Genomic DNA, 18,932 nt, shown 5'->3' on the forward strand with positions numbered 1-18,932 from the left:
GTGCTTGTGATTGTTGCTAAACTAATTCTCCTCTTTCCTGACTCTGGTGGGTGACCTGCCCCCACCCCCGGACCGTTTCTTGCCCTGAAATGAAGTCAGCAGAAACCCCCACTTCCTCGGGGCTGCTGCAGATTCAGGGAGGCAGCACAATTTTTTTTTTTTTTTTTTTTTTTGAGGTAGAGTCTCGCTCTGTCGCCCAGCCTGGAGTGCAGCGGTGCGATCTTGGCTCACTGCAGCCTCCGGGGAGGCAGGACATTTCTGAGGTCCACAGTGCAGGGCTTGGTACTCAGTAGGTGCCCAATAAATACCTGTTGCATGCATGCATGCATGAATGAATGAATGAATGCTTTTGGTTGAGAGGCGGGACTTTGGTCTTCCCGAGCCTCCATTTCTCCGCCAACATAAAATAAAAAACGTAATGGCACTTTCCTCAGAGACATCGATGTACCTTAGTCCGACACCTGGTATACAGTAGGTGCCAAATAAGTGCTGCTGTGCTTGTGGTTGTTGCTAAACTAGTAATTGCATTGAACACCCCAGAGGCATTTTCTAGTTTCCCTCCCTTCCCTCTGTGTGTATTTGCGCAGCGTAAGCCCAGCTTTGGGCTGGGTGACAAGGACAGTGGTGACCTGGAAAGGCCCAGGCTCAGACCCCTCTCCACTGTGGCATTTCTGTTAGTCTTTCTTTTCTTTCTTTTTTCTTTCTCTCTCCTTCCTTCCTTCCTTCCTTCCTTCCTTCCTTCCTTCCTTCCTTCCTTCCCTCCCTCCCTCCTTCCTTCTTTCCTTCTCTTTCTCTCTCTCTCCCTCTCTCTCTCTCTCTCTCTCTCTCTCTCTCTCTCTCTCTCTCTCTCTCTCTCTCTCGGAGTCTTGCACTGTTGCCCAGGCTGGAGTGCAGTGGCGTGATCTCAGCTCACTGCAACCTCCGCCTCCTGGGTTCACGTGATTCTCCTACCTCAGCCTCCCAAGTAGCTGGAATTACAGGCATGCGCCACCACACCCGGCTAACTTTTGTATTTTTAGTAGAGACGGGGTTTCACCATGTTGTCCAGGCTGGTCTCAAACTCCTGACCTCAGGTGATCCACCTGCCTCGGCCTCCCAAAGTGCTGGGATTACAGGCATGAGCCACCGTGCCCGGCCTCTGTTAGTCTTTTCTCCCTGCCCAGCCCTGTCCAGGGTCTCCCTGAGTTTGACCAGCCCTATGTGGGTACCAGCCTTCCTTACACATGGGGCTGCATGGATGAGGGGGGTCCCAGAGGCAGAAGATGGGAGCATTGCTTCAGTGGTCTGGATGCTGGAGATGCTAACAGATCAAAGCTGTGCCCTTGTGGGACCGACAGTCTAGGCCAGGTCGGGGACGGGCAGGAAACGAGGTGACCAGGACTCCTTGAGGATGTGGCGTGCGACCGACCTCGGGGATCAAACAAGGGGAAGGGAACCACGTGGGACTCGGAGAGTGTGCACGGTGCAGACCAGGTGTCACTGGACGCTCTGGCCCGAGACTGTTTGCTCAAGGGGCCCAGGAGTGGGGGAGGGGGGTGCCAGGAGGCCCAGGGACAAGTCCCAGCTCAGTTCCTTCCTGACTGTGTGACTTGGGTGGAAGATTTCATGCCTCAGTCTCCTCCTCGAGGTAGTGGGTGCAATGATAGTCCCCGCTTTCACAGTAGACTTTTTTTTTTTTTTTGAAACAGAGTCTCGGTCTGTCGCCCAGGCTAGAGTGCAGTAGCACAATCTGGGCTCACTGCAACCTCCGCCTCCCGGGTTCAAGCGATTCTCCCGCCTCAGCTTCCCAAGTAGCTGGGATTGCAGGTGTGTGTCACCGCACCCGGCTAATTTTGGTGTTTTTAGTAGAGATGGGGTTTCACCATGTTGGCCAGGCTGGTCTTGAACTCCTGACCTCAGGTGATCCGCCCGCCTCGGCCTCCCAGAGTGCTGGGATTACAGGTGTGAGCCACTGTGACCGGCCCCCATTTCGTAGTAGACGTGATAGCTCAGCAAACGCTCAGCCTCTAGGAGGCACAGCCTCGCTCCCTGCCTCTCTCCTTCACCTCCTGGCCCCTCTGGCTCAGCCCTTATTGTCCTCCCAGAACATCAAGGCACAGAGGGAAGCAGGGGACCCAGGGTTCATTTTGCTGACTCACTGCCTTGGCAGAGAGTTTGAACCCTGTGGACTCAGTTTACCCAAATTCCTCACTGTGGCCCACAAGGCCCTGCCCAGCCTGTACTTGTCACCTCCTCAACCCTCCCCTCCTCTCTCTTTCCCCCTTGCTCATTCTGCTCCAGCCACATGGGCCTCCTCGCTGTTCCTCTAACACGCCAGGTGCGGTCCTGCCCCAGGGCCTTTGCACGACCCATTTCTCCATCAGAAAAGCTCCTGGCCTGGAGTGCCATCTCTCAAGACTTTGTTCAGGTGTCTCCTCCTGCAAGAGACCTTCCTGGACTCCCCCAAGCTAAAAAACACCCCCCACCCCAGAGATTCTCTGGTCCCTCAAACTCTTAAATTTCTTCAGAGCACTTTGCCCAACTTGATGTTTTATTACATATTTTGCTGGTTTTAACCATCCGTCCCTGCCCCAGATCTGGATCCAGGTGAGGGCCGAGCCCAGGTCCCTGCCAAGTCCTCGGCACCATACCTGGGACCGGCATGCAGCAGGCACTCACTAAATGTTTGCTGAGCAACAGAATGAATCTTCCCTCTCTGGGAGCCGTTCACATGTCCACAGGCTGTGATTCTCTGAGCCAGGGGAAGGAGCGGCCCAAGGTTAGAGCCTGACGCTGGTGCCGGATGGGCCTGGGGTTGTCCGTGGGACCATGGACAAGTCATCCGACCCGGAGAAGAAGGCATTAGAACTAGGGCTTTGAAGGATGTGTAGGAATTTGGGATAAGTGCTAAGTAGGTAATGAGCTAGATTCTCATGAAGGATTGTTGAGTCACTTTTACCTGGAAACTTTTGGTTTGGAAATTGGAGTTTCATGTCCTGGTTTGCTGGCCTGGACTTTCAGGGTGGGAGGAGCACAGGGAGGTGAGTGAGGGCATCACCCAGTGCATGGCGTGGTCGTTCAGCAAGGTCTTGGGTCCAGATGTCTCTCTCCCAGCTGCTGCTGCTCTCTTTGGCCAGGAAGTCCCAGTGGGCTAAGCTGGGGTTTCCAGGAAAGACCTGGCCTCATTCCCCTTCTCCCCATCACCTTGCAAGGAACAAGGTCACCAGGCAAGCTCCCCTGTCTCCAGCAGGCTGCAATATTCCTTTCTGCCCATTGTACGGAATGAGAGACTGAGGCTTATCTGAGGTGATCTGTTCCCCAGCCATTCAGATGGTGAAAATAGACATTACTGTCACCCAGCCACCTTCTCCGACAGTGGGTGCCTCAACTCTGGGCCTCAGGATTGGAGAGGGAGAGGTGATAGAACCAGATGGTCCTGGCTAGATCTGGGAAACCCTGGGTTGAGGAGGAAAGGCTGCTTGAAGGAGGGGACACTGGAGATAGGGCGTTGAGGGATGTGTAGGAGTTTGGGAGGATTTTCAGTATCTAGCTTGTCTTGGTTATCTCTTTTGCCGGTTGGGCCTCTGAGGGCAGTAGGAGGTCCCTGGGGAAGAGGCCCTGGTTATTGCAGGTCATGTGGGACAAACAGAGTGACAACCGGCCAACCAGGCCCTGCCTCTCACCTGGTCTGATCCCCTGGGGAGGACAAGGGAGGATGGGGCAGCAGGTCCATGACCCAGTTACAAGCTGTTTGTCTTCCTGCCTCTGTAACTAGCCGGGGTCACCACTGACGTGGGCCCCCACCCCTGCCCGCCTCCCTGGCACCTGTCCCCGGAAAGGGCACAGAGAAGGGGAGGAACATAGAGAAGGGAGGGACAGTTAGGGAGGAGGAAGGGAACTCAGATCTACGAGGGGCCAGATGAGAAAAGGAATTAAGAGGAGAGGGGAAGTGGGGAGGGGGAATTCAGAGAGGGGGGTTGGGGAGAGAAGGAGTTGGGGGGACAGTGATCCCTGCCCCCATCATGGATGCCTCCCCTGTCCCTTCCAGCAGCCTCTTATCACAGCCCCAGTAAGCGCCAGAGCTTGGGTGGCAGCCACGGCTCCAGCTGGACAACATTGTCCGGGCCTCCTGCCCGCCTGGCATCTCCTCCACAGGCAGGTCCTGCGCCTCTATGGATCCTCTCTGCCGCGTCCCACTGTCCCCCCCACCGCCCCCACTGCCCGGCTTCCCTGGCCAGACCATCTGGGCTCTGGTCCCAGCTCTGCTGACCGGCTGTGTGACCCTGGACAAACCACTCCCCATCTCTGGGTCTCATCCAGTCAGGGGCAGGGACGAGATTGGACAGGGCCTGGGCCGGGCCCCCTCCACCTCCCCTTTGCCTTAGCAGGTTGGCTGGGGAAGCGGGGGCAGCGGAAAAGGGCCCTGAGGTCCGGTCCCCGCCGCAGCTGTTACGGTGACTCACGCTTTGGGGGACATTGGGGTGGGAGAGCTTCGCTGGTACAAGCTGACTCTGGTCTCACTGGGTGGGAGGCTGTTTTCAGAGCCTCAGTAATAGGTGAAATCTGATGTCCTGCCCCTCCCCCCAAAGCACCCCACGGCCGGAGGTGGCCCAAGGGGACGTGGAGCACAGAGCAGGGAGGGTGACCTGGCAGCAGCTGCTCTGCCCATCCCGGCCTGGAAATGGGACCGAGTCCAGCCACATCCGCTGGCACACACAGTGGGAGTCCAGGGTCAACGTCTCCCTACCTTCCTGAGACCCCAATCTTACAGAGAACAGGCTGTTCTGAGAAAGGGACCCGTGGCCTTCCAGGGGGTCAGGGCCCTGATTCTTATCCTCACACCGGCCCTGAGACCCTGTGGGACCTCAGCCAGGTCTCCGCCCCTCTCTGAGCCTTAGTTTCCATGCCACAGAACACGGAGCGGGGCCTCAGGCTGTTCCCTGCTTCCTGGAAGATTGTCTGCAATCAAAATGATCATCGCAGCAATCGCGTCCATAGTAATGAAAATACCCCAGCGTCTTAGAGGGGCCGAGGCGGGAGGATCGCTTGAGCCCAGGAATTCGAGACCAGCCTGGGCAACATAGCACGACCCCCATCTCTACTAAAAGTACAAAAATTAGCTGGGCATGGTGGCGCACCTGGAATCCCAGCTACTCGGGAGGCTGAGACATGTGATCGCCTGAACCCAGGAGGCGGAGGTTGCAGTGAGCTGAGATCATGCCACCGCCCTCCAGCCTGGGCAACAGTGTGAGACGCTGTCTCAAAAAAAAAAAGGAAAGAAAATAGAAAATATCCCAGTGCCTTAGGAGGCCGAGGTGGGAGGATCACTTGAGCCCAGGAGTTTGAGACCAGCCAGGGCAACACAGTGAGTGAGACTCCATCTCTGCAAAAATAAAAATTAGCCAGACATGGTGGTTTGCACTTGTAGTCCCAGCTACTCAGGAAGCTGACGTGGGAGAATCGCTTGAGTCCGGGAGTTCAGGGCCCAAGTGACCTAAGATCGTGCCACTGCACTCCAGTGAGAGGCCTGTCTTTTTTATTTATTTATTTTTTTTTTTTTTTGAGACGGAGTCTCGCTCTTGTTGCCCAGGCTGGAGTGCAATGGCGCGACCTCAGCTCACTGCAACCTCTGCCTCCCGGGTTCAAGTGATTCTCCTGCCTTAGCCTCCCGAGTAGCTGGGATTACAGGCGCCTGCCACCATACCTGGCTAATTTTTTGTATTTTTAGTAGAGATGGGGTTTCGCCATGTTGGCCAGGCTGATGTCAAACTCCTGACCTCAGATGATGCACCCACCTCGGCCTCCCAAAGTGCTGGGATTACAGGTGTGAGCCACCACACCAGGCTGAGACCCCCATCTCTTAAAAAAAAAAAAAAAAAGTAATAAAAATCACAGTAGCCCCAGCACTTTGGGAGGCCGAGGCGGGCGGATCACGAGGTCAGGACATTGAGACCATCCTGGCTAACACAGTGAACCCCCGTCTCTACTAAAAAAAAAAAAATACAAAAAATTAGTCGGGCATGGTGGCGGGTGCCTGTAGTCCCAGCTATTCGGGAGGCTGAGGCAGGAGAATGGCGTGAACCTGGGAGGTAGAGTTTGCAGTGAGCTGAGATCGCATCACTGCACTCTAGCCTGGGTGACAGAGCGAGACTCTGTCTCAAAAAAAAAAAAAAAATTCCAATAGCAATATAAGTTGTAATGATAACAATCATCGCATCATTAATAACAATGTAGTCCTTTGAGAGCTGGGGGGAGGAAAACAGCTTTCTGTGCTAGGAAGGGATCACCCCTGTCCGAAATGCCCAGCCCAGCCTGGTCAAGGCAGGGAGATGGAAAGGCAGTTTTGCTTCTCTTTCTCTTCTTGTTCCTTGTATTTATTCCACCTTGAGGCTAAGAAACTAGGTCCCAGATGTTTTTAATTTGTTTTATTTCATTTTTTATTTTTTTAGAGACAGGATCTTACTCTATCCCCCAGGCTGGAGTGCAGTGGCACAATCACAGCTCACTGCAGCCTCGACCTCTGAGGCTCAAGTGATCCTCCCACCTCAGCCTCCTAAGTAGCTAGGACTACAGGTATGCACCACAGCAACTATGCCCAACTAATTATTTTTGTAATTTTTAGTAGAGACGGGGTTTCGACATGTTGGCCAGGCTGCTCTCAAACACCTGGGCTCAAGTGATCTCTCCACCTCGGCCTCCCAAGTAGCTGGGACTACAGACGCGCACCACAAAAATTATGCCCAGCTCATTTTTGTAATTTTCGTAAAGATAGGGTTTTGCCTGCCGGGCACAGTGGCTCACGCCTGTAATCCCAACACTTTGGGAGGCAGAGGCAGGTGGACCACCTGAGGTCAGGAGTTCAAGACCAGCCTGGCCAACATGGTGAAACCCCATCTCTACTAAAAATACAAAAATTAGCTGGGCATGATAGTGTGTGGCTGTAATAGTGTGTGCCTGTAATCCCAGCTACTCAGGAGGCTGAGGCAGGAGAATCTCTTGAACCTGGGAGGCGGAGGTTGCAGTGAGCCGAGATTGTGCCACTGCCCTCCAGCCTGGGTGACAAGAGTGAAACTCTGTTTCAAAAAAAAAAAAAAAGGAGATGGGGTTTCGCCATGTTGCCCAGGCTGGGATTGAACTCCTGGGCTCAAGTGATCCACCCACCTCAGCCTCCCAAAGTTCTAGGATTACAGGCGTTAGCCATAGTCCCCAGCTGAGATCCCAAATGCTATGCAGACTCAGTTTCCCTTGCTGGAAAATGGGAAGAATGGGAGGGGCCTCCCCACACCCAGACAGGGAGCTGGGGGCCTCCCACTGCCCCACATTTCTCTCCAAGGGGCTGCTGTTATTTTCGTGGGGAAGTCAGATGAGTGCAGGTTCCAGTCCACCTCTGTCCCCCATGGCCGGGTTCCCCCTCAAGGCCTCAGTTTCCTCATCTGTAGCATGCGTGTTGTGACTGCCCTCAGACACCAATTTGTCATGATTTGGGAGTAGGTTGAAGTCCCAGCTCTGGCCCAGTCTCAGCGCCTTCCCAGCCCTCGGATTTTCCATCTCCAGGATGGGTCTGCAGGGAACGGGGTGGCCCCTCTCCCCAGTTCTGAACCTTTGTGGCTGAGCGTCTGCTTCTCTGGTCTCAGTTTCTGTATCAGCACAGTGGGTTCATGGAAAGGGGAAAGGAGGGAGAGGACTCCACCCGGGATCTCTCCTCCCTCTGATTAATCCTGGTGCACTTGAATCTCTTATCTTTTGATGCAGAAATCCCCCCACCCTTCCATCAGCCCCCAACCTCCAGGCGGGCCTAGTGTCTGCCTGTGGACCTCAGCCAGGCCTGTCTGTACATATGCTCTGTAGGAACAAGCTTTCGTAGTCATTTTTTGTTTTTTTGTTTTTTGTTTTCCCAAGACGGAGTCTCGCCCTGTCACCCAGGCTGGAGTACAGTGGAGTGATCTTGGCTCACTGCAACCTCCACCTCCCGGGTTCAAGCAGTTCTTCTGCCTCAGCCTCCCAAGTAGCTGGGATTACAGTCATGTGCCACCACGCCTGGCTAATTTTTGTATTTTTAGTAGAAACTGGGTTTCACCATGTTGGCCAGGCTGGTCTTGAACTCCTGACTTCATGATCTGCCCGCCTCGGTCTCCCAAAGTGCTAGGATTACAGGCATGAACCACTGCGCCTAGCCGGGTTTTTTTTTTGAGACGGAGTCTCACTCTGTCACCCAGGCTGGAATGTAGTGGCGAGCTCTCGGCTCACTGCAACCTCTGCCTCCTGGGTTCTCCTGCCTCAGCCTCCTGAGTAGCTGGGACTACAGGCGTGTGCCACCATGCCCAGCTAATTTTTGTATTTTTAGTAAAGATGGGGTTTCACTATGTTGGCCAGGCTGGTCTCAAGCTCTTGACCTCAAGCGATCCGCCTGCCTCAGCCTCCCAAAGTGCTGGGATTACAGGCGTGAGCCACTGCGCCCAGCCTCATTTTTTTTTATTTATTTATTTTTTTTTTTGAGTCAGGGGTCTCACTACGTTGTCACCTGGGCTGGAGATCAATGGTGCAACCTTGGCTCACTGTAGCCTTGACCTCCTGGGCTCAATTGATCTTCCCACCTCAGCCTCCAAGTAGTTGGGACTGCAGGTATGCATCACCACGCCTAGCTAAGTTTTGATTTTGTAGAAATGGGGCCTCGCTCTGTCATCCAGGCTGGTCTTGAACTCCTGGGCTCAAGCAGTCCACCCACTGTGGCCTCCCAAAGTGCTGGGATTACAGGTGTGAGCCACCACGCTTGGCCGCCGACCCTAGTTTTGTTTTGTTTTGTTTTTTGAAATGGAGTCTCGCTCTGTCGCCCAGGCTGGAGTGCTGTGGCGCAATCTCGGCTCACTGCAAGCTCCGCCTCCCGGGTTCATGCCAATCTCCTGCCTCAGCCTCCTGAGTAGCTGGGACTACAGGCGCCCGCCTCCACGCCCGGCTAATTTTTTTGTATTTTTTTAGTAGAGACGGGGTTTCACTGTGTTAGCCAGGATGGTCTCAATCTCCTGACCTCGTGATCTGCCTGCCTCGGCCTCCCAAAGTGCTGGTATTACAGGCGTGAGCCACTGCGCCCGGCCTTGTTTTTTTTTTTTTTGTTTTTTTTTTTGAGACAGTGTTTCACTCTTGGCACCCAGGCTCCCAGGCTAGAGTGCAGTGGCGCAATCTGAGCTCACTGCACCCTCTGCCTCCCAGGTTCAAGCGATTCTCCTGTCTCAGCCTCCTGAGTAGCTGGGATTACAGGTGTGCTCCAATATGCCTGGCTACATTTTTTTGTATTTTTAGTAGGGACGGGGTTTTGCCACGTTGGCCGGGCTGGTCTCGAGCTCCTAACCTCAGGTGATCCACCTGCCTTGGTCTCCCAAAGTGCTGGGATTACAGGTGTGAGCCACTGCGCCCAGCCTTTTTTTTTTTTTTTTTTTTTTTTTGACAGTCTTGCTCTGTCGCCCAGGCTGGAGTGCAGTGGCACCATCACAGGTCACTGCAGCATTAAACTCCTGGGCTCAAATGATCCTCCCACCTCAGCCTCCCAACTAGCTGGGACTACAGTTGCAAACCACCATGCCTGGCTAATTTTTGTTTTTTTGGTTTTGTTCGTTTGTTTTGTAGCGATGGGGTTTTACCATATGGCTCAGACTGGTCTCAAACTTCTGGGCTCAAGCAATCCTCCCTCCTCGGCCTCCCGAAGCGCTGGGATTACAAGCGTGAGCCATTACACCCAGCCCAACCCTAGCTGCAATAGGCAGAGAATAGGTCCCTGACATCTTTGTTCTCCCAACCTCAGTTTTACCCGTCTGTACAATGGGTTGTCCATGAGCCTCCACCTGGCCCCCTTAGCTTGCTCCGTCTGCATGCTGGGGTTCAAGATAGGTCCTCCATGGCTGGGCATGGTGGCTCATACCTGCCATCCCAGCACTTGGGGAGGCTGAGAGCCGAGGCGGGCGGATCAGAGGTCAGGAGATTGAGACCATCCTGGCCAACATGGTGAAACCCCATCTTTCCTAAAAATTCAAAAATTAGCTGGGCGTGGTGGTGGGCACCTGTAATCCTAGCTACTCGGGAGGCTGAGGCAGGAGAATCGCTTGAACCCGGGAGGTGGAGGTTGCAGTGAGCCGAGATTGCGCCACTGCACTCGAGCCTTAGCGTTAAGAGCAAGACTCCGTCTCAAAAAAAAAAAAAAAAAAAAAAAAAAAGATGATCCTCCACAAACTTCCGCCTGGATTTGTGCCTCTCCCATAGTCCAAGTCTCAGTTTGCTCGTCTGGGCGATGGGTTCTTGTAGGTCCCCGATAAACTTCTCCTGGGTCCCCCGGGCCTTTTGTGTGCCTCCGGTGGCGTGCACGGGTCTGCAGCGACCCCCTGCCCACCTCTGCCCAGCCCCTCCCACTCTGCGGGTCTGTCCAGGGCCCCTCCGACCTCAGCCTTCGGGGCCGGGCAGTGTGTCCGCCCTCTGCGTCCCTGGCGCCCCTGACCTCTCGCCTCTCCGGCCTGCAGGATGAGTTCCACCCGTTCATCGAGGCCCTGCTGCCTCACGTCCGCGCCTTCGCCTACACCTGGTTCAACCTGCAGGCGCGGAAGCGCAAGTACTTCAAGAAGCACGAGAAGCGGATGTCGAAGGACGAGGAACGTGCGGTCAAGGACGAGCTGCTGGGCGAGAAGCCCGAGGTCAAGCAGAAGTGGGCGTCGCGGCTGCTGGCCAAGCTGCGCAAGGACATCCGGCCCGAGTGCCGCGAGGACTTCGTGCTGAGCATCACCGGCAAGAAGGCGCCGGGCTGCGTGCTCTCCAACCCCGACCAGAAGGGCAAGATGCGGCGCATCGACTGTCTCCGGCAGGCGGACAAGGTGTGGCGGCTGGACCTGGTCATGGTCATCCTGTTCAAGGGCATCCCGCTGGAGAGCACCGACGGCGAGCGCCTGGTCAAGGCTGCGCAGTGCGGCCACCCGGTCCTGTGCGTGCAGCCGCACCACATTGGCGTGGCCGTCAAGGAGCTGGACCTCTACCTGGCCTACTTCGTGCGTGAGCGAGGTGAGGTGCGGTGGCCTGAGCGGAGCGGCCAGTGGGGAGGGTGTCTGATGGCGGTGACACGGGGCCAGGAGGGCCTGAGGGAGGAGGCCAGTGCGTGTAGGTGTGATGTGGTGGTCTGAGAGGGGAAGTGGGCCTTGGATAGTGCCCAATGGGGGCGACACGGGGCAAGGAGCATCTGAGGGAGGAGGCTGGTGCGTGTAGATGTGATGTGGTGGTCTGAGAGGGGAGGCGAGTCTAGGAGACTATCTAAAGTAGGTGATATGGCACAAGGAGAGTCTGAGAGAGGAGGCCAGTGCGTGTAGATGTGATGTGGTGGTCCAGGCGGGGCAGCAGGCCTGGGAGAGCGTCTGATGGGGGTGACACGGTGCAAGGAGGGTCTGAGGGAGGAGGCTGGTGCCTGTAGATGTGATGTGGTGGTCCAAGCGGGGAGGCGGGCCTGGGAGAGCGTCTGACGGCGGGTGACATGGGGCAAGGAGGGTCTGAGGGAAGAAGCCAGCATGTGTAGATGTGATGTGGTGGTCTGCGGGGGGAGGCAGGCCCAGGAGAGCGTCTAATGCAAGTGACATGGTGCAAGGAGCGTCTGAGGGAGGAGGCCAGTGCATGCAGGGCCCAGGGTGGCTGCTGATGGGCTGTGGAGGTCAGATGGAGGAGGCAGGCCTAGCAGAGGTCTCAAGTGAGAGATGGTACAAGGAGTTTTTTTTGACGGAAGAGGCAGGTGGGCTGTGGCGCTCCAATGGTAGAGGCGGGATCTCACCCTCACGTCTGAGGGAGGAGGCAGGAAGGCCCTTGAGGTCTCAGGGGGATGAGAATGTCCCAGATGGTCTTGGGCACAACGGACGGCCTTGCTGGGAGCAGGGGTGAGGAGAGGAGAGGGACAGGCCATCCCAGCCCTCCGAGGAGAGCCAGGAGAGTCCTGGCACCGCTTTCTGTGAATGCTTGTTGGTTGATTGACTCTCAGACCATGCCAGCAGAGGCCTGATGAGCCTGGCCCTGCCAGAGGGGTGTTTGCCAGTGGTCAAATGCCTGATGTTGAGACCAGCAAGCTCTGTGGGGTTGAGGAAATCCAAGGCGGCTTCCCAGAGGAGGAGGTGCAGCTGAGCTCAGCTCTGCAAGATGGCCAGGCCACAGTGAACAAGGAGATGCCCCAGGGGGCCTGGCAGGAGCGTGGAGATGAGAGGCCTGATGCCTGTGCCTCTGGTCCCGGTGCTAAGAGCAGGGTTGGTCCTGCAGCTTCTTGGCTGCGTGGCCCTCTTGGACTTCAGTTTCTCTTGCCTGCCAAATGGTGGAGATGATCAGAGTCCGTAGCTGGATGGGGCTACGGGAGGTTCCAGAAGATCATGCATGTAGCCACGTGCGAGGTGTCAGCTGCATCCCAAGACCTGAGTGGGTGCACACCACACCCCTGTCATGCCCATCCAGGCTGTGTCTGGAGCACGCGTGAACCCCCACACACCCAGGGGCTGCCAGAGCATGTGGGATGGGTGTACGCCAGACGCAGACCCACGCAGGTCACCAGCCCAGCCCCAGCCCAGGCAGCACTCTATAGAAACAGGCAGTTGCACAGCCTGAGAGGGAGGGGCATTTGCCGGAACAAGGGGGACCCTGGGGCCAGACTGCCCATGCTGCAGACACAGCCCTTCTTTTCCCCAGCTGTATGGACACATCCCTTTTCTGTGCCTCAGTTTCCTCCTTGGTGCAATGGGAGTAACAGCCATGCCACCTTCTAGAGCTGGTGCAAGGGTAAGACAGGGTCACGGGCTCCCAGGCTCTAGGGTGTGTGGAAAGACAGCAGGGCAGAGTTACCCAGTGTTTTTTTTTTTTTTTCCTGGAGACAGGGTCTCACTCTGTCACCCACGCCGGAGTGCAGTGGTGCAATCTCGGCTCACTGTAGCCTCGACCTCCCAGGCTCAAGTGATCCTCCTGCCTCACCCTCCCAAGTAGCTGGGACTACAGGTGCACACCACCACACCCAGCTAATATTTTATATAGATATATATATATTTTGTAGAGACAGGGTCTTGCTATGTTGCCCAGGTTGGCCTCAAACTCCTGGGCTCAAGCCATCCTCCCACCTTGGCCTCCCAAAGTGTTAGAAGTACAGCAGGCAAGAGCCACTGCACCACACCAGTTACCCAGTCTTTTTTTTTTTTTTTTTTTTTCCTTTTTTTGGAGATGGAGTTTCGCCCTGTTCCCCGGGCTGGAGTGCAGTGACGCAATCTCGGCTCGCTGCAATCTCCACCTCCCAGGTTCAAGCAATTCTCCTGCCTTTGCCTCCCCAGTAGCTGGGCTTACAGGTGACTGCCACCATGCCTGGCTAATTTTTGTATTTTTAGTAGAGACGGGGTTTCACCATGTTGGCCAGGCTGGTCTTGAACTCCTGAACTCAAATGATCCACTGGCCTCAGCCTCCCAAAGTGCTGGGATTACAGGCGTGAGCCACCGTGCCCAGCAGTTACCCAGTCTTGATCTTGATTCTTTGACCTTGACCTTAGCATCTTTCTCCTCCCCCACCCCCACTGATGAGCAACAAACCTGCTGGGGTTGGCTGTGAGGGGGCACTGGGGATGGTGGGGGCAGAGAGGTGGGCCGGGTGACTGCCTGTTGGGAGCAGGGGCCACCGTGGGGACGGAGGTTCTCATCGTCACACAGGGCCAGACCTCTCTGCCACCACACATCTTCCTTGCCCGGGGCCCCGCCCCCACCTCCTCCGTGCTGAGCTGATACAATTTTGAAGCGAGCTTTCTGCTGCAGTCAGCACAACCTCTGGGCGCCTCCCCACCCCCACCCGGCCCCTCCCGCCTCTGCTCAGCAGGCAGGCCTGTGCCCCAGGTCAGGTTGGCCTCTCTGAGTGAAGGCTGCACCCTCCCTCGCCCCCAGCCTGCCCCGTTCATCCCCAAGGGAATCCCTGCTTCAATTGGCACCAGCAGGCCACACCCTCCCCCAATTGGCCCCAGCAGGGCACACCCCCCCACAACCCTCCGACCTGCCCACTGCGGGTGCTCCAGCTCCTCATGGGGGTAAGAGCTGGGCCTGGACTCCAACCCCGGCTCAGCTGCCCACTGGCTGGGTGATGTGGAGCCAGTCACTCACCCTCTCTGTGCTTCATTTCCTTGTCTATAAACTGGGGGGCTCAAAAATGGTTGCCTTGTGGGAAATGTCAAGTGCCCAGGGTGAGAGCTCAGTAAACCACCCACGAGGCATCGTGAAGACCAGGCACTAGGCACGGGGCTAGGGCCCTTGGTGGTTATCGTTACTAACATTATCCTCTTCGGGACTGGTTTGTTTGTTTGTTATTGGTTTGGGTTTTTTGGTTATTTTTTTGGTTTTTTTTTTTTTTGAGACAGACTCTTGCTCTGTCTCCCAGGCTGGAGTGCAATGACGCAATCTCGGCTCACTGCAACCTCTGCCTCCCGGGTTCAAGCAATTCTCCTGCCTCAGTCTCCCGAGTAGCTGGGACTACACATGCCCACCACCACACCCGGCTAATTTTTGTATTTTTAATACGGAGGGGGTTTCGCATGTTGGCCAGGCTGGTCTCCAGCTCCTAACTTCAGGTGATCCACCCGCCTCGGCCTCCCAAAGTTCTGGGATTACAGGCGTGAGCCACTGCAACTGGCCTTGTTTTTTGTTTTTTGCAGAGATGGGGTATCACTATGTTGCCCAGGCTACTCTCGAACTCCTGGGCTCAAGTGATCCTCCCACCTTGGCCTCCCAAAGTGCTGGGATTACAGGCATGAGCCACTGCAACTGGCCTTGTTTTTTGTTTTTTGCAGAGATGGGGTATCACTATGTTGCCCAGGCTACTCTCGAACTCCTGGGCTCAAGTGATCCTCCCGCCTTGGCCTCCCAAAGTGCCGGGATTACAGGTGTGACCCCCTGCGCCCGGCCCATCCTCCTCATTCTGATTATAATCTCCCACTGCCAGACCTTTCCTTATGCATTCCCTGGACATAGAATGTCTTTCCCATATGGAAAACCCCAACTCCGGCTGGGTGTGGTGGCTCATGCCTGTAATCCCAGCACTTTGGGAGGCCAAGGCAGGTGACTCTCCTGAGCTCAGGCGCTCGAGACCAGCCTGGGCAACATGGCAAAACCCCATCTCTACCAAATATACAAAAAATTAGCCACCTGCCTGGCTGAAAATTCTTTCCCATTCTCACAGCTGCCCTGTGAGGCAAGGATCATTGCTGTATGCCTTTTTTTTTTTTTTTTTTTTTTTTTTGAGATAGGGTCTCTGTCGCCCAGGCTGGAGTGCAGTGGAGCGATCTTGGCTTACTGCAACCTCTACTTCCTGGGTTCAAGCGATTCTCATGCCTCAGCCTCCCGAGTAGCTGAGATTACAGGCGAATGCCACCACACCTGGCCAATTTTTGTATTTTTAGTAGAGACGGCTTTCACCATGTTGGCCAGGGTGGTCTGGAACTCATGGCCTCAAGTGATCCGCCCGCCTCGGCTTCCCAAAGTGCTGGGATGACAGGCGTGAGCCACCGCGCCCGGCCTGTTGTACACATTTTACAGAGGAGGAAACAGAGGCTCAGAGGAGGGATTTGACCTGCCATGGTCACACAGCCGAGACTGGGCCAGGTGGGATTTGGACCCACAAGCAGCTTCTGCCTCTGCCCTGTCCTTGACACCTGTCTCATCCTCCGTTAATGTCAGAAGGGGATGGGTGGAAATTGTGGTGCGTGAGGGGGCAGTCTGCTGGCATGGTGTGGTCACCTTCTGGCAGGGTTGTGTGAGGACCCCACAGGCTGAGGTCTTATGTAGGGTCCCCAGGCTGTGGCTGGCCTCCAGGCCTCAGCACTGATCCCAGTGGTTGTCACCCTGACAGCAGGAAGACTGGCCACCGGCTTCCTTTTCCGAACCGAGAGTCTCCTTGGCTGTGGAGCGTCCTGGCCCAGCCAGAGTGCAGTGTCTGGCTTTCATCAACCCTGCTGGGCAGCTGAGGCCCTGGGATAGAGGGAGAGGGAGGGACGGGCATCAGGCATAGGGCCTTGGCTGGCCTCTTGGAGGGGTGCAGGGTGGATGGCGGTGGAGGGGCACCTGCCATGGGGCTGAAAGGAGCCACCATTTGCAACGTCACAAGTGAGAGAGGAGGCCGGGCACAGTGGCTCATACCTGTAATCCCAGCACTTTGGGAGGCCGAGGCAGGCAGATCACCTGAGGTCAGGAGTTCGAGGCCAGCCTGGCCAACATGGTGAAACCCCATCTCTACTAAAAATACAAAAATTAGCCGGGCGTGGTGGCGGGCGTCTGTAGTACCAGCTACTCGGGAGGCTGAGGCAGGAGAATCGCTGGAACCCGGGAGGTTGCAGTGAGCCAAGATTGCAACACTGCACTCCAGCCTGAGCGACAGAGTGAGACTCTGTCTCAAAAAATAAAAATTAAAGTTAATAAGAAGAGGGTGTCAGGGAACTGCAGGAAAATAAAGCAGGGAGGGACGTGGAAGGGGGCTGGGGGCCACTCTGGATGGGGAGGGCTTCTCTGAGGAGGCGTCTTTGAGGTGAGGCTTGAAGGGGGTGAGGGAGTCTGGAGAGGCTGGATGGAGGGAGCAGTGAGGGGGTTATAGCCAGTGCGAAGGCCTGGAGCCTAGGAGCAGCACATGGAGCTGGCTGGGATGTTCAGGGGGTAGTGAGTGGCGAGGGCCGTCCTGTGGCCTTCCAGTGAGGGTGACCAGCCGGGGGTGGGGCGGGAGAGGGTGACCCGGGTGCTCTCCGACCTGCCACGTGCTGGGGAAGGAGCCTGCAGGAACCAGGGCCCAGAGAGGGAAGCCGTCTGCCCGCCCAGCGCCTAAACCCAGCCAGGCCTCCCCGCCCCCTCTGGCAGCCCAAGAAATCTGAGGCGCGGGCGGGCACCGTGCCAGGGCTGGGTGGGGGAGGGGCTGCCAGGCCCGCCCGTCCCAGCAGCTGCCAGCCCGCCCCGAGCCGCCAACCCAGATGGTGCCCATCTGCTGACGCCGCCATGGGCCAGCCTCCCGTTCCCGCCTTGCGTCGTGCCAAGCTCCTGCAGTCCAGCGCCGGGAATGGCGCGGTGGGCAGAGCCCGGCCCGGAAAGCTCACAGCACGCCAGAGAGGCTGCCCCGGGTGCCCTGGAGAGGGTGGCAGGAGAAACATGGGAGGGGGAGGTCCCCAGCGCTTCCTGGATGGAACTGGGGAGCAAGGACCCCAACAGCGATAATGATGGCGGCAAACACACATGGCGTGCCCTCTGTGTGCCAGGCTCCGAGGCCACCGCTCACCCTAACTGATTTAATTCTCTCCCCCATCCAAGCAGGAAGGGACTTTGGCCTTCTCTCGTGTTCTAGTGGAGGAAGCAGAGACCCAGAGTCTTGGACAAGAGTCACTTGTCCAAGGTCACAAAGCTCCTCAGGGGCAGAGCCGGAATGAGAATCCAGAACCCCTTTGAAAAAGGGATTGAGGCCAGGCGAGGTGGCTCCTGCCTGTAATCCCAACACTTTGGGAGGCTGAGGCAGGAGGATCACTTGAGGCCAGGAGTTCGAGACCAGCCTGGGCAACATAGCACGACCATGCCCCCCCAACAAAATTTTTAAAAATGAGCCAGGTGTGGTGGTGTGTACCTGTAGTCCCAGCTACTCGGGAGGCTGAGGCAGGAGGATGGCTTGAGCCCAGGAGTTGGAGGTTGCAGTGAGCTGTGATCCTACCACTGCACTCCAGCCTGGGTGACAAGGCAAGACCTTATCTCTAAAAACCGTTTTTTTTAAAGGGGTGATTGAGGCCAGGTGTGGTGGCTCACACATGTAATCCCAGCTACACAGGAGGCTGAGGCAGGAGAGTCGCTTGAACCTGGGAGGCGGAGGTTGCAGCGAGCTGAGCTCACGCCACTGCACTCCAGCCTGGGCGACAGAGTGAGACGCTGTCTCAAAAAAAGGGAGGTGGTATTGAAACCCCTTAAACCTCTTTTCAAAAACAAACTAAAAGTGCCCTTTGAGGCTATCTAGTGGAAGCCACACCCTCTGAGTCATACAGATCATACAGTGCAGACCGTGCACACTCAGGGAGTAAATGAATGAATGAATGAACGAATGAGGTGAACCCTATGGAAGGGGACCAAGCCTGGGGCCAGGGTGTCCATAAAGCTCACCCTGAGCTTGATGGCAGGAGAAAGGGTCTCAGCCTGGGAGTGAGGGGCCTGGGTCAGCCACAGTGCTGCCCTGGCTTGCTGTGTGGCTTTGAGAAAAGTCCTGCCCTCTCTGGTCTGGGGTTGAGGGGAGTGGAAGGTGGGAAGGGGCAGCCTTGTGGGCCACAGACAGGAGCAAGGCGGGTCTTCACTGAAAGCCTCCCGTCCTCTTCTGCCTTTATTGATCTTCATCCCAGTTGTGGGTGCTGCACTGGGGAGACAGGCCATGAGCTCGGGTGACGGTGCCTGTTTATTTGTATGGTGGACAGAATTTGTGTTCCCGTGTGCTCCAGGCAGTGTGGGGCGCATTCTTCTCTTTGAGCCTTAGTTTTTGCCTCTGTAGAATGGGGAGAATCAGAGCTGTGCCCATTGCATTAAAGATTGGAGTCAGTGGTCTCTGAGAAGCATACAGGAGGCACTCAATAAATGCTCATTTCCGGCCGGGCGCAGTGGCTCACACCTGTAATCCCAGCACTCTGGGAGGCCCAGGTGGGTGGATCGCCTGAGGTCGGGAGTTCGAGACCAGCCTGACCAACATGGAGAAACCCCATCTCTACTAAAAATACAAAAAATTAGCCAGGCGTGGTGGTGCATGCCTGTAATCCCAGCTACTCAGGAGGCTAAGGCAGGAGAATCGCTTGAGCCCGGGAGAAGGAGGTTGCGGTGAACCGAGATTGCGCCATTGCACTCCAGCCTGGGCAACAAGAGTGAAACTCTGTCCCAAAAACAAAACAAACAAACAAAAAGAATGCTCATTTCCTCCCTGGATTCTCTCCCCA

At 56.1% G+C, this 18,932-nt stretch overlaps 1 protein-coding gene across 8 annotated transcripts in view; it reads left to right on the plus strand.

Moving 5' to 3' along the window:
• Window positions 1-18,932, plus strand: part of NFIC (nuclear factor I C) — a 110,468-nt gene that overhangs the window by 12,023 nt on the left and 79,513 nt on the right. For all 8 annotated transcript variants that reach the window (XM_055371261.2, XM_031003861.3, XM_031003863.3 and 5 more), the window contains exon 2: window positions 10,485-11,016. In XM_055371261.2, coding sequence (XP_055227236.1) covers window positions 10,485-11,016 — 532 coding nt within the window. The remainder of the gene's footprint in view (window positions 1-10,484; window positions 11,017-18,932) is intronic.

Source organism: Gorilla gorilla, chromosome 20, assembly GCF_029281585.2.
Source record: "Gorilla gorilla gorilla isolate KB3781 chromosome 20, NHGRI_mGorGor1-v2.1_pri, whole genome shotgun sequence".
NCBI lineage: Eukaryota > Metazoa > Chordata > Mammalia > Primates > Hominidae > Gorilla > Gorilla gorilla.